Consider the following 15,904-nt stretch of genomic DNA (forward strand, 5'->3'; position numbering starts at 1 on the left):
TCTTAGTCATGTGCAATCATGGTTGCCATTAATCCAAATTACCAGTGAGGAACAGGACTACAATAGACTGCATTATCTTCATTCTAGAAATCTTTATGAGCAAGATGCATGATGCAAGATTAAAAAATGATAATAATCTAGGCTTAGAAATCAAGGGCCTCATTCATTGTTGCAAGTCCCCCTCCAGGATTTGAGGTTGTAAAATGCCAAGAGAAATTTGTATGAAATGAACCCCAGTCTCTCAACCATTAATTAAAGTCGATTCTGAACTCTCGGGTGTAAACGAGCAGAACAGGGAACTGCTGATCATTTATGCTTCAATCATCTTCACCAAAACGGAGTAGACAATGCCATTTCATGGATGAGCAAGGCTTTCACCTTTTGTGTTATGCGGTCCTTAATGATCCCTCCAGCATCATGTATTTCGCTTTTTGCACTTTGCTTCTCTTAATTATGCCTGATTTTTCCCCCTCTGGTCTTTCTAGATGATGTGCTCACCCTTTGCAAAAAAGTTACTCTCACTATTTTCCTCCTTTTGCACCAAGGGACTTCTTATTCACCTCTGACTTCATTATACACCATTATTCCGTTAGTTCTTCCTTCCAGATAAAGTGACAACCACATATTCATAGAACTTTGGTATTGCTACCTGACCTAACACCATTGGCTGCCTTTATGGCAAATTCAAATCCAGCTGTCTTTAATTATTCTGTCATAATGCCCTCACAGTTCGACTTATATCTGTCTGGATGAAGGGTCTTGAACCTTCACAGGTGTTGCCTGACCTGTTGTGTTCCTCCAGTATTTTGTGTGTTGCTATTTACTTCTGTTTTAATTTACCAAAAAATATTCATATGATTTACTTATTAAAGTACTTCTGAACTTCCAGCTCATGAGCCTTTGACCAAGGCAGTTCTGTGGATACTAATCTCCTGGTGCCCTCTAAAAACCTTTCTTTTCTCTTACCCTGGTTTTTCTCTCATTAATGGATGGAACACCTGAATTTGTTGCTCTGGTATTAAATCAATGACTTACCCACTTCCAATATTGCACTACTTTAGAGAGAAGCAGGCAAATCTCCCAGTGTTTCTCCAATTACTGTACCCACCATCAGTGATACATATTTTCTGGGCCATTATTTCACTTCTGTTTGTGATCTTGTTTTCTAGCTTCCAGCAATGACTGCACTTCAAAGCATTTTCCTGGTTGTAAATCATGTTTTGACAGTCGAACCTCATGAATGGCATGCTAAAAATGCATTCTTATTCACCCTGTTCTCTTGTAATCTTCCCATCTTCTCGCTCTTCTCAGAAGTAAAAACTTAGTTGAGAGGTGAAATTCTCTGCAGCACTAATGAGAACAGCAGTGTAAATCAGCTAGGATTTTGGTGACTTATCAGCACCTTGATATTAATAATTTATTGTAAAAAATGTTTAAATTCCATTGTTTTACACAAGGCAGTTCTTGTACTGACTACACTTTTGTAGTGTTAGTGCGATGTCAGGCAGAAATACAATTCCCAACACACACAATGTGACACTCATTTACAAGCAATTCCCTGTATCAGGCAGATAACAGTTTGACATTACAGTAGGAGTCAATTATGAAAAGACAATATAAAGCCCCATTGAACAAATCAATTATTTTGGGCAATTGAACATATACTTGCCAATTTAAAGGCCGTATTGATTTCAAGCAAGAGAAACACAAGAGTATTCAATCAGTATTTCTAATGATAACGGCACAGAAGGCAACTGTATTCCTATTGGGTCAATGTCGTTTCCTAGGGTGAAATCCCATTAATCCCATTCCCCTTCTCTTTATTTGGTCTTCACACAATGGTTGCCCTAAGTATGAGATTGTGGATGCAGTGGTGATGGGTAGAAATTGCTGGACTAAAAAATGTGTTTGATGTTACTGTTCATTGGGTACAATAGAAAATTCAACTGAGCCCTTCTAATTTATAGGGAAATGGACTGCTGCCTTTTACATGTCTTGTATTGAGAGACATTGTTTCCTTTGTGAATTCCTTTGAAAACTCTGAAGATATTTTCAGGTGAATGCTTTTTGAGCCTTGATCACTTCCGCTGTTGTCTTGCAGGAGGCTCGTCAAAAGTTTCGGACTGTTTTGGTCGAAGCCACTATTAAGCTTGATGAAGTGGGAAAGAAGGTAGGAAAAGCAGTGGATGATTCTAAGCCTTACTGGGAGGCCCGACGAGTCACACGGCAGGTAAAGAAACAAAATGAGCATTCTGCTTCTAACTCCGGATAGATATTTCTTCAGGTTTTGTTGAACAGTGAAAAGAACAATAAATCTGCCATGTTTAAGTGAAGAATTCACTTATGCCATGTAACATAAGGACTAAATCTATGGTCCTATCTCATGAGTTCTCAAGGATGACTTGACAACTATTTATCCTCCCATGTACATAAATTAAACAGATACTGTGTATTGCATTGATAACTTGAAATAACTTGCTAGCTACATTACAATATTAACTGTTAATTGGCTGTAAAACATGCAAAGGACACCATGCAAATTGTTCAACAAAGGTTAGTTTGCTATTAATTGCAAACTCTTCCTGAATAAGAGTTTTGCTTGTGCCATTTATACCTAGTGTTCTTTGAGTCTTAGATTTCTTAAGATTGTTAGAGAGTTCATTTTTGCTTGCTGGTTTAATTAATGGCAAGGTGCAAATGTTGTGGTACGAGTCCCGAACTTTGCCGACAACACGAGATGGAGTCTCAGTGCATTTTTGTGATTATACCGGTATTGGTTTGGTGAGTGACCTTCTGCTGGTGTTCCTCTTGAATACTGTCACCTCTTACAAAGTTAAATCAAGCAACATAGGCGACAGCAGGGCTTCGCTTCCAGGTGGGCCTTCTGTGCTCACTTTGACTGCCAAAACATGGAGGAACTATTACAATATCGTATGATTTCAGTCTTTGAGCCTGACGAGCGAGCAACCTTCAGCAGGGTGAGCCCACAGAAAGCATCCAGCCCAGTCGGCTACCTGGCCAAGTACTAAAGACCTGTGCTGATCAACGGGCTGGGGTGTTCACTGGGATCTTGTTCCAGCATTTCGAAGTACCCACCTGCTTCAATTATACCGATGGCCATGAAGAGCCTTGTAACCTGCCTCAATGACTATTATTCAGTTGCATTTATATTCACAATGATGAAGTACTTTGAGAGGTTGGTGATGAAGCATATCAACTCCTGCTGACAAGTGACTTAGATCTGCTCAAATTTACCTACTGGAGCAACAGGTCCACAGCAGGTACCATCTCACTGGCTCTTCATTCAACTCCGGAACATTAGGACAGCAAAAATGAATATATTAAGATGTTCTTTATTGACTACAGCTCTGCAGTCAGCACTATCATCCCCTCAAAATGAATCAATAAGCTCCAAGACCTTGGCCTCAATTCCTCCTTGTGCTTTTGGATCCTTGATTTCCTTACTTGCAGACCTCTGTCATTTCGGATTGGCAATAACATCTCCTCCACGATCTCCATCAGCACAGGTGCATCACAATGCTGTGCATAGCCCCCTGCTCTACTCACTGTACAAGTATGACTGTGTGGCTAAACGCAGCTCCAAATCTATATTTAAGTTTTCTGATGACACCATGGGCTAAATCAAAGATGGTGATGATTCAGCATACAGGAGGGAGACTGAAAACCGGGCTCAGTGGTGCCATAGCAGCAACCTCTTGCTCAACGTCAACAAGACCAAAGAGCTGATTATTAACTTTAGGAGGAGGAAACCAGAGGTCCATGAGCCAGTCCTCATCAGAGGATGAGAGGTGGAAAGGGTCGGCAGCTTTAAGTTTGTTGGTGTTATTACTTTGGAGGGCCCTGTCCTGGGTAAAACATGTAAGTGCATTTATGAAGAAAGCATGACAGTGCCTTTACTTTCTTATGAGTTGGTGAAGACTTGGTATGACATCTAAAGCTTTGACAAACTTCTATAGATGTGTGGTGGAGAATATATTGTCAGCTGTATCACAGCCTGGTATGGAAACACCAGTGCCCTTGAATGGAAAATCCCACAAAAAATAGTGGCTATGGCCCAGTCCATCACGAGTAAAACTCTCCTCACCATTGAGCACCTCTATATGAAGCGCTGTTGCAGGAAAGCAGCATCCATCATCAGGGACTCCCACCACCCCAGGACGAGCTTCCTTCTCACTACTACCATCATGGAGATAATGTGAACTTTGAATTTGGTTTCCTAAAGAGATGAGCCATGGAATTTGTCGGGTGTTTCAGAATTCCCACAGTGGTCTTTCAAAGGCTATTCAGCTGCTAAATGTGCAAAATCCCTTTGGCATGGGGTGAAGTGTTCCAGAATTGCTTAGGAACATTCTGTCATCACCAAAAACTGTACGATAGAGCTGTCAAATTGTTAAGACAGAAGAAAGGACCACCTACCGACCGAGTCCAGGCTGTCTTCTTTTTAGTGTTATGTCCTAATCCCTGTTGCCATGTTATAGGGATCAGCTGATATTTGATGTAAACGTGGAATGCTTAGTTAATGATCACAGTCATGTGCACTTAGGTATTGACCTGCAGAGTGCTGATCTACAAAATTCCATTGAATTGAAACTACATTCATAAATAAAAGAAACTGGATCATGTTTTAGCATTAAAAAGTTAATTTTATTGTTTTCTCTGGGTAATAAATGTAGAATGCGGATTTAAAAAAAAGTCACAGAATCCTATTTTAACTTATAGATCGTTGCTCTCAATTTTTGATTAAGGCAGTCAGTCATTCTCTTATAATTTAAGAATTAGGATGAACACAAAATGTTTGTGTTGTCACTGATTTAACACCTCATTTTGTTGCAGTGAAGCAGGGTAACATCTTGATTCATAATCGGGCAGAGCAATTAGATCATGATGATTGATATTAAGGCTCTTTTGCTATGCGTATTTTATATGTTAAATTAACTTGTGAATTTAGAAATATTCTGAATTTTATTTTGAGCATGAGTTTTGTACCAATCCTAGTTTCTCATGGGAGTAAAAATATTAAGCATTTATTGAACGTTTGATGCTAATTTCAAAATCTGATGATATCAAAGCATAAACGTGCCAAGAAATCACTAATTCTGTGAAGGCCAAGGAATGAATTGTGAAATTTGCTGGTGGGCAGATTGGTAAGCTATATACTTTGAGATGGATATTCGCCTCCTAGGCTGGTGAGCCGCTTCCTCATGTTTGCTAAGCTCAATTTCTAAATATGGCAGCTGCCACTTGTAAGATTAGGCAGTTGTAAGTAAACTTCCTATTAATATTTCTTGTTTCCCATAAGTGGGAGTCAATCTGCACTTCTTAAAATGTAAATGGAAAGTAGTAATCAGTTTGTAGTTAAAAACACTATATAGAACAGCTTTGTAAACAAGCTCTGTATATAGCAGACACTCTGTCAGTGAGAAGTAAAATATAGTGCACTGCACCTGGTTTATTACTGCTCAAGAGCACAGTATAAGACAATGGGGTATTTAACTGGCTTGTTTCAAAACAGAGAACCTGACTTAGTTGTTTAGTCTGTTACAAAACCCCGTAACTGGGTCACTTACCAGCAAAGATAGAGAGGTCCGTTGAAGTCTGATGGTACTATTTTTAGAAGTATTTATTGATAAAGGGCACAAAAATAAGATTAATGCAAACATACAGATAATATACGTCATCAATACTAAATCTAAAGCGTGGGTATAACAATAACCAATAAGAAATAGCTCTATCGTTGTCTAGGGGATAGTGTATTGTCCAATGGAAAGATAACAGTCACTGTTAGTTCGTTCAAGCAGCAGTGTTTTTGGTTTTAAGAGTGAGGCGGTTTAAACTTGCCCAGGTCTTTTATGATGCCAATCCGTTGAGTCAGGGGAGTGGGTTTCCCCGTTGTTAGCTAAAAGCCGTTTTCTGTGGTTCCAGCCACCAATTCCAGCAACGGAACTGAATGCACATGGCCTCCTTCAGATGACTTCCTGCTGTTACGTGGTCGCTTAACGTTTCTTCTGGTGCGTCTGAGGGGCTGTTCCTACAGACCCTCTTTTATCCTGACTCGCAGGGTCGTAGATGTCAATCAGGTTGGGGGTGATGCAATCTCTCCCTCAACCACCCCATTTTGTCTGAGGGAGTTCACGTAGTGTAGTATCTCAATCCACAAATTTGTCTCCAAGAGACAATGGCCATGTCCCGTAGCTTTATGTCGCGGGGAAACGAGGCATTCTGCACGTCTCTCTCTCATTTCCTGGGCCCCTTGATCCAACCCAACAGTGATCTTGCGATTCTCACAAAGGAGGGGGCTACGGACGTAACAGATCCAAGGAAGCTTACAGGCGAGATGGGTAATATCATTTAGCATATCAAATAACTGATGTGTTTAATGCAGGGAGTTTTATGCACTCAGATAGTTTAGCTTTAAGGATTAGCTGAGAACTATGGCTCCAAAAAACATTTAAACCATTTGTGTTTTAAAAAAAAGGGTATCTGAGGAAATATCATCAACGTGTGAAGTCACCCAAGTGGAAGAAGAAGGGTCTTAAAAGGAGAGAGCAATTTGGGCTTATTCAGAATGAGGTGAAGAACATCAAGAAACTATGAAAGAAACACTGGGTGAACTAGAATCCATTCCTCTGGCTTTAATTTTTCTGATGACCGTTTAGTCTACTTCGTTGGTACTGTATGCTGATTAGTTTACAGGAATAGTACCTATGTTTTGGAAATCCTTTGTGCTTTGGAAATGCTTTAAGCGTTGTGTTTTAGAAATGATTTGCTATTTTTAAATGTTAAAGATGGACATCCTCTGAGTTTAAATATATTTCAGGAATACTGTTTGGATTTAAATGTGTATCACTGAAAATAAATGAACTGTGTTTTAACTACTTTGTTAGCTGGAAGTATCTTCTCCTTGGTAGGGAGGGTGTTGCTCAAATAATGGGCATTGGCAGTTTAACTCACCATGGAGAATAAACAGGAAAGCGAACTAGCCTTTGAAGATTGGGTAGTTACGGTATAATCTCCCTTTAGTGAGAATACCACTGGCTATTTGTATGAGATAGGGCTTACAGTCTTTGTTTGACTGTGTTCAGAAAATCCAACGCCATCAGAACTTTTGAAGATTTAATATTTTACCTAACCTTAATAACTTATTTTATGGACTTACAATTTCCTCTGTATGCTTGTCCTGCCAGGCAGTACTTTAATGCTGTGAAGCTTATTAATCAATGATAATTGAGAACCATGGAGTTAAGTTGCCACCCAGGTCTCACTCTCTTCTTGCTTCAGGAAAGGTTATTACCCCTCAACCACTGGGTTCTTGAACCAGTGGGGATAACTTCACTCAACTTCACCTGCCCCATCATTGAACAGCTCCCAGTACCTATAGACTCATTTTCAAGAAATCTCAACCTCATGTTATTTTTGCTTATTTATTAATTATGATTATTTATTTATTTTCTGTTTTGTATTTGCACACTGGTTGCTTGTCCACCCTGTTGGGTGAAGTCCTTCATTGAACTATTATAGTTCTTGGATTTACTGAGCATATCTACAAAAAAACAAATCGTAGGTTTGTATAATGTGACATACATGTATTTTGCTAATACATTTACTTTGAACTTTGAAGTCAGTGGGTCAATAAAATAATGTGCTTTTTAAGAATAATAGTCATGTAGTATAATTATGTGGCTAAAAGAACAAAATGTGGGAATTTTAATTTAGGGCTGTTTAATGTTCAGAGCTTCCATCTACTAATCCATGAAAATAACTTCTTCCTCTTTTGTTTTGTAGAATTTGGAACATTTCCAAATAACATATTTATTCATAATGAAATTGATACTTGAACCATATTTTAACAGATGGTAGCTTTAAGGTTCAGAGTCCTAGTTTCAGAAAGGAAGAGGTAGTTAGCTTACTGTTCTATTTTAGAATAAAACTGTTTGTCCTTCCTTCAATAACTCTTCATTGTTGAAAGTGTTTGCTTCTTTATCAACTTTGGAAAAATCTACGTAAAGAATCCGTTGGAAATGAAACAACATCTAGCCTACCACTGGCAGGAATTTGGGCCTTGGGGAGTCCTAGCCCATACATAGTTTTTTTAAAGAATGCCTTTCCCACTCTCTCAGGTGTGTGTAAGTCACTCGTGTGTGAGTGTCATCTTTATCTCCACATTTTTGCGTTCACGTGCATTTACGTGACTGCCTAGCAATCAATTTGCACCTGTTTGTGTTAATGTGCACACTGCTGGAAACATTCAACAAGGAGAAGCTGAGCCAGAGATCTAGATTTAGATAATGTGTGGACTTTTGTCTTGAATTTCCAAGGCCTGTCTTATCAGGAGAGCAAATGTCTGCACAAACTGTTGAACTTGGAGGCAATGTATTCTGTTCTAGTTCCATGTTCTCTGTCTATAATAACTCTCAAACTGCTAGTATATTAATACATTTCTAAAGAAAGCATATGTAAACTCGAGTATGTTAGATAAGGGTCTGAGAACAAATGCAAAGTATATATATATATGTCTGGGCTATGCTTAACACACACAACATCAATTCTAGTTTGTTTGGAGTGCCACTTGTTATTGTTTGTAATTGGAATTCACTAACCTACTTAGGAAGATCAAGCTACTTGGGAAGATTGTTCTCAATGTGATAGTCTGCTTAACCCATCAACAATGCAAACTGCTCCTGGGTTCAATCAGAAGTGCATAAGCTGGGTGAAATTATGTCTTTTTTTTATTCAACCCATTTATCCTTCCACTTACGGTTGCAAAAAAAGTTTGTGAACCCTTTGAAATTGTCTGGGTTTTGGCTTTAATTACTCATAAAACGTGGTCTGATCTTCATCTAAGTCACAATAATGGACAAGCACAATATATCTAAACTAATAACGCACAAACAGTTGTACTACTTCTAGTCAATACTGAGTATGCCATTTAAGTAATCACATTCTAGGTTCCAAAAAGCATGTGAACCTTTGAAATAATTCCTGCTACAAAAGCTATTGCATATCAGGTGTTGCAGTCAATGAGATAAGATGGGAGGTATGGGTTGTAGAAGTTCTCTGGTCTATAAAAAAGACGTACAGGTTATTGACAGAGCCTGCTCTTCTCAAGAAAGATCTGTTTATGTGCACCATGCCTTGATCAAAACAACTTTTAGAGGACCTTAAAAATTGTAGAGATGCATAAAGCTGGAAAAGGCTACAAAAGCATTTCTAAAGACCTGAGTGTTCATAGGTCCACAGAAAGAGAAATTGTCTACAAATGGAGGAAATCCAGTACTGTTGCTACTCTCCCTAGGCATGGGCATCCTGCAAAGATCACACCAAGAGCACAATGTTCAGTGATGGAGGTGAAAAAGAACCTAAGGGTAACAGCAAAAGTCCTGTAGACATCTCTAGAACTTGTTGAAGTCTCTGTTCATGAAGTCCACTACAAGAAAAACACTGAACAAGAAAGGTGTTCATGGAAGGACACCATGGAGGAAACCACTGCTGTCCACAAAAAAAATCATTGTTGCACATCTCAAGTCAGCTAAAGACCACCTGGATGTTTCACAACACTCCTGGGTCAATGTTCTATGGACAGATGAGACAAAAGTTGAACTTTTTGGCAGCTGATCTGTTTGGAGGGAAAAGGGCACTGTGAAGCATGGTGGAAGGAGCATCATGGTTTAGGGCTGTTTTGCTGCCTCAGGGCCTGAACAGCTTGCAAATGTTGAGGGAACAGTGAATTCAAAATTGTATCATGACATTTGCATTCGGTCACCTGAAGCTTAATAGAAGGATGATGCAACAAGACAAATACCTGAAACCCAAGAGTAAATCAACAACAGAATGGCTTAAAAAGAAAATAAAAATCATGTTTTGGAATGGCCAAGTCAGAGTCCAGACCTCGGCCCAGTTGAGATGATGTGGCATGACCTGAAGAGGACATTTAAGGTATCTCAGAAATATTGATGAGCTGAAACAATTTTGTATGGAGAGATGGTCTAAAATTCTGCCTTGCTGTTCAAGTTTGATCAGCAGCTACAGGAAATGTTTAGTGGAGGTTATTACTGCTAAAGGAGGTTCTACCAATTATTAATTACTAGGGTTCACATACTTTTTCCAGCCTGGACTGTGAATGATTAAACAATGTGTTCAGTAAAGACATGAAAAGTACAATTAATTGTGTGTCATTAGTTTAGACAGATTGTGTTTGTCTATTACTGTGACTTAGATGAATATCAGGCCACTTTTTATGAGTGATTAATGCAGAAAACCAGGTCATTACAAAGGCTTCACAAACTTTCTCTTGCAATTATTCATCTGTGGATATTAAGGAACAATCAAGATGTTTGTGGCTGTTGTTACCAGTCTTCCTCAAAGGTTGCCACTGGAGAGTCAACAATATCAGCTGCTTGCTACTGGCCCCAGTGGAGTGAGGGGATTGTAGGCAGAATTTCCAAGCAGTGGGTCTCCCCAAACACTTTGGAGAATTTGAAATCTAGCACAAGATGCTTATGATGAGGTTCTTTAGAGGAGAGGGTCAGAGCACATTCTCACTGTGCTGCAGATTATTCTGGTTGAGTCGACAGTTTCACGTGTCACTGAATCTGCATGTTATAACTTTACAGCAATAAGCAGGTTTATGGTGTTCAATGAACTATCTATTATGAGTTTTGGAGCAACTTTATTCTGAAATTTTTCATAAATGATCAATATTTCATTTTTTTGAGAGAAATCTGCAAAATTTTATTAAAGCATACAAAATTTTGTAATCAATTTAAAAGCACCAGTGAAAGCTTTTCATTTAGCCCTGACAGTCTACATACAAAATAATGGAATTTGTACGGTGCAGCACCAACTCTGATACATTCAGGTTTTGCTCAAGATAGTTACATTTGAGACTATTTATCTTTGTAATAAATTTCTCTGTTATTCTTTCCTATATATGTTTGATGGTTATTATCACCGTATTTCTGGATTCTGAGTTAAAACTCAAAACTCAAAACTACATATTAAGCAATATCAAATATTTGTTATATAGGTTAGTGTAGTTTTATTTTCTGTTTTGGAGAGCCAATCTACTATTTAACTTTAAATGTGTGATAGAAAACTACAAAGGACTACCTTTGATACCTCCCTCAACCATCTGAAAAACTAGCAAGTGGGAGTTTGTGATTAGTTCATGAAAATGTTGAAATTCGTTTTAGAGCTGTGAAAACTTAAAGTAAAATAAGCAATCTGGAGAAGTACATTGACAGCATTTTTATTTTACAATATTCCAATTTTAATAAATATGCACCAAATGTCCCAAAGAAGGGACTTGGCTCAAAATGCTGACTGTTTATTCCTCTCCATAGATGCCGCCTGACTTGCTGAGTGCCTCCAGCACTTTGTGTGTGTTACCAGAAGCATATATATTTTTGGTCAGCTTTTGCAGTAAATAATGTGGAAATTCTGTGCTAAAAGCGACTTGATCTCATAGAATGAAAAGTGAGATGGTTGATGCATTGGTTTGAACTACTCAAAATTCCATGGATTTGTGGAAGGTTCCATGAAATTGAAAGATAATAAATGTAATTGCCTTCATTCATAAAATGAAAAAGGTAGTAAAAACAGGTAACTTTGCTTAACATCTGCCATGGAGAAAATGTTAAAAGTTATTATGAAATGTGTTATCGGGAGCCATTTAAGAAAAATGAGGTAATCTGATAGAATCAGCATGTTTCATGTTTGAGCAATTTGTCAGAAATTGCGGAGAATGGGGAACTAACGGTTATCTATAGATAATTTAGATTTCCAGAGAACATTTGATAAGGATACTGCAGAAAATAAAAAATTCATCACATGGCTATGGCTAAAAGATTGCTTGGTGAACAGAAAACAGAGTAAGTACTGGAAGCTATTTTTCTGGTTGAATCTGATGTGATAGAAAGTTTAAATAAATGGTTTAGATGAAGGGACTGGAGGCATGATTATAAATTTGCAATGGTAGGTAGGAAAATAAGTAGTGATAAGGATATTAGGAAGCTGCATGAGGATATAGATAGGATCGGTGAATGTGTGAAGATCTGATAAAAGGGGTACAGGGTGTGGAAAAATATAAGATTGTGTTTCTAGCAGGAAAAATAAATAAACATCGTGATTGACTGCACAGCTCTGAGGTATAGTGGATACCTAAGTGCACGATTTACCAAAGGCTATGTACAGGAAAAGTATGTAATTGGGAACACAAAGTGAATATTAATTGCCTAGGGAATTTAAAATAAAGTATGGAGTTTATTGTTCAATTATATAGAACAATGGTGAGAATTTGTACTACGTTGCTTTCTTTATTTAAGAAAGAACACTTAATGCTTTGGGAAGCAGTTTTAAGGAGGTTTACTGGACTAGGAGCTGGAATGAGTGAGTTGTATCATGGGGACAGGTTAAGCACTCTGGGCTTGTATCCATAAGAATTTAGAAGAGATACAACTTGATTGACACATATAAGATCTTGAAGGGTTATCAAAGTCAAAATCGAGTTTATTGTCAAATGCAAATCTATTTTGCAGCAGCATAATTGCAGGCACACGGCATCATAAAACCAGCATTCACAGAAAATATTAATCTTACATTGTTTTTTACAAGGAAGTACATGATTAGAATTTTAAAAGAAGTTCACGTTTGTGCAAAGTAGTCAGTGTTGCTAAACTGTAGTGATTAGGGTTTTGCTGGTTATTTCAAGAACCAAATGGAAATAGCCGTTCTTGAACCTGGTGGTATGAGACTTCGGGTTTCTGCATCTCTAGCTGAGATGACTTTGCCTGGACGGTGGTAATCTTTGATGATGCCTTCTTGAGACACTGGCTCCTGTAGATACTACCGGTAGTAGGGAGGGATATGCCCATGATGTTTGGGCAGAATCCACTGCTCTCTGCAGCTACTTTCATTCCTACGTATTTGAATTGATGTACCATGACAGGTTGCAACTAATCCGCATACTTTCAACAGCACATCTGTAGAAGTCTGCTATAGTGTTTGATGACAAGCCAAATCTCCTAAGCAAGTAAAGGTGCTGGCATATTTTCCTTACGAATGTGATTCCGTATGGTTTCTTTATCATTGTGAGAGGTTGGATATGGAAAGGATGTTTCCTCTTCTGGGATTGAGTTTAGCTCTAAATGAAAAATAGATTTTCCTACTGATCATTACAAATTTAAGCTGGAGATATGGCAACTTTTTTTTCCTATTGCAGTGCTGTGAGTCTTGAACTCTGTTTCTCAAAGGTCAGAGGAAATAAATATAGAAAGATGCTTGGTAACCAAGAGGTGAAAGGTTGCCACAGGTCGTTGGGAATGCAGAGCCGATCTTGCAGTCTAAGCCAGAGTGATTTTATTAGCTTGCAGAGTGGGATTGAAGGGTCAGTACTCTGTTGCTGATCCTTGTGCCCTTCTCAGCTTCAGGATGCCCTAAAGTGTTTCACATCTGGTAAAATTTAAAAAATATTCTGGAAATAAACATCAGATTGGGCAACATCTGAGGAGAGGCAAGGAGTTGTGATTAGTAGTCTTCAACCTGACATAAATGACTCTTTCTCTCTCTTCAGATGTTGCATAACCTGTCGTGTTTCCTGTATCTGCAGGATTTACATCAGATTTTCAGCATCAGCAATATTTTGCTTTCGGATTACGACTAATATTGTAATCACTATAATATGGTGTTTCCTCTCACAAGCAGGAATGGAATAAGTGACCAGTTGTTTCAGGCATTTAGTTGAAGTATAAATGTTTGGTCAGAGCAGTTTGACAGCTCTGTCCTTGGATAGTTTACACCTATTTGAACGGGTAAATGACATTTTGATTTAATATTACATCCACTGAACAGAAAAAGTGCAGCTGTCTCTGTCAGTACTATATAAATCCAGAACCTCAAAACTCAGATTACTTAGATCCCTCCACTATAGATTCTTCCCTCACCTGCAGCTCCTCTATATCCCAAGCGTCCGCGCTCACCCCACCTTCCACTCCCTTAACAGTGATAGAGTTCCTCTTGTCCTTATCTACCACCTCATCAGCCTCCACATCCGACACATGTAGTGTAGTGGTTAGCGCCATGCTTTACAGCACTGGTGGCCTGGGGTCAAATCCCACCCTAACCTGTAAGGAGTTCGTATGCTCTTCCTGTGACCACGTGGGTTCCTCTGAGTGACCCCGTTTCCTCCCACAGTCCAAAGACGTAATGGTTGGTAGGTTAATTGGTCATTGTAAATTGTCCTGTGAGTTGGCTAGGATTAGACTAGAACATCATCCTCCACAACTTCCACTATCTTCAAAGAGATCCTACCGCTAAACATATCTTTACCACTTCCCGCCCCTCCCCTCCCGCTAGCTTCCCACAGGGATCCACTCTCTCCACAATTCCCTTGTCCATTCGTCCCTCTCCAATAATTTCCCTCCTGGCACTTATCCCTGCAAGTGGCCTAAGTGCTACACCTGCCCATTCACCTCCTCCCTCACCTCATCATTCTGGGCCCCAGACGGTCCTTCCAGGTGAGGCAACACTTCACCTGCAACTCTGCTGAGGTTGTCTGTTGTGTCGGGTGCTCTTCTACGTCAGCGGGACCCGGCTGAATTGGGAGAGCCCTTCGTCGAGCATTTCTGCTCCATCCGCCAAAACCGTAACTTGCCGGTGGCCAAGCATTTCAACTCCAATTCTCATTCCTGTTACAACATGTCGGTCCATGGCCTCCTCTTGTGCCAATATGAGACTACCCTCAGGGTGGAGGAGCAACAATTTATATACTGTCTGGGTAGCCTCCAACCGGATGGCATGAATATTGATTTCTTTTTTATGTAAAAAATTCCCTCCCCTCTCCCCACCTTCTTCTATTCCACCCCCCCCCCCGCCTTTTACCTCTTCTCACTTGTGTATCATTTTCCCCTGGGTCCTCTCCTCCTTTCTCATTGGTCCACTCTCCTGTCCTATCAGATGCCTCCTTCACTAGCCCTTTACCTTTTTCACCCACCTGGCTTCACTTATCACCTTCTAGGCAGCCTCCTTCCCCTTTCCCCAGTTTTTTATTCTGCCATCACCTCCCCCCCATCCGTCTCAGTCCCGAAGCAGGGTCTTGGGCTGAAAAGTTGACGGTTTACTCTTTTCCATAGAGGCTGCCTGACCTGCTGAGTTCCTCCAGCATTTTGTGTGTGTTGCTTTGATTTCCAGCCTCTCCGGCCTTTCTCGTGTTCATTTCTTAGGATTAGATGTCGATGATTTAGCTAATTAATGTAATTTAAAGGAGATATTAAACCTGGTACTCAATAGGCAATGAGCACTCAATTAGTGTCCTGGCTTTCACGTAACGAAACACAAATCATTCATTAGCCATGAGCTTAGCTTCATTTTTCATTCTGTTCCCACACCCACACTTCATGCCTCCCTCCTTCATGCTATGATTTTCAGATCTGAATGTTATTGGGCGTGAATGTCACTGGTAAAGCCAGTATCCGTTACCTGTCCCTGTTTACCCCAGGAGCCGCTCCTTTATTGCACTTCTCATTCTGAGTGAAGATGCAGAAAGTGCCTGTGAAATGAGAAGTGACGTTGCCATTTCACAGGCCCTTCATCAGGATCGAAACAAGCCATCCCTGGGTTCCTTTTGTACTGACATCCATGAATTAGTTCTGTCCGTGAGTTGGAAAATACATAAAAATTGCTCTGTGGTAACCATACCCATGGCACCAAGAACACAGAGGAAGGATAAAAAGAACAATTACTAACTGTGAGTAAAGAGAGGAATCTGGTTCTGCTGTTCATGGGAATGAAGATATGTATGTTCATTGGACTTCTGAGGGCTCGCTCATATGTAGGGTATCTACTGTATAAGCTGTGTTTGTAACCTGGGGATGACCTGCTTCTCTTTAGT

At 39.5% G+C, this 15,904-nt stretch overlaps 1 protein-coding gene across 2 annotated transcripts in view; it reads left to right on the forward strand.

Moving 5' to 3' along the window:
* The window catches only part of LOC132378449 (SH3 domain-binding protein 5-like), a 74,186-nt gene that overhangs the window by 27,675 nt on the left and 30,607 nt on the right, over positions 1–15,904 (forward strand). For both annotated transcript variants that reach the window (XM_059945375.1, XM_059945374.1), the window contains exon 3: positions 2,102–2,230. In XM_059945375.1, coding sequence (XP_059801358.1) covers positions 2,102–2,230 — 129 coding nt within the window. The remainder of the gene's footprint in view (positions 1–2,101; positions 2,231–15,904) is intronic.

This window comes from Hypanus sabinus, chromosome 20, assembly GCF_030144855.1.
Source record: "Hypanus sabinus isolate sHypSab1 chromosome 20, sHypSab1.hap1, whole genome shotgun sequence".
NCBI lineage: Eukaryota > Metazoa > Chordata > Chondrichthyes > Myliobatiformes > Dasyatidae > Hypanus > Hypanus sabinus.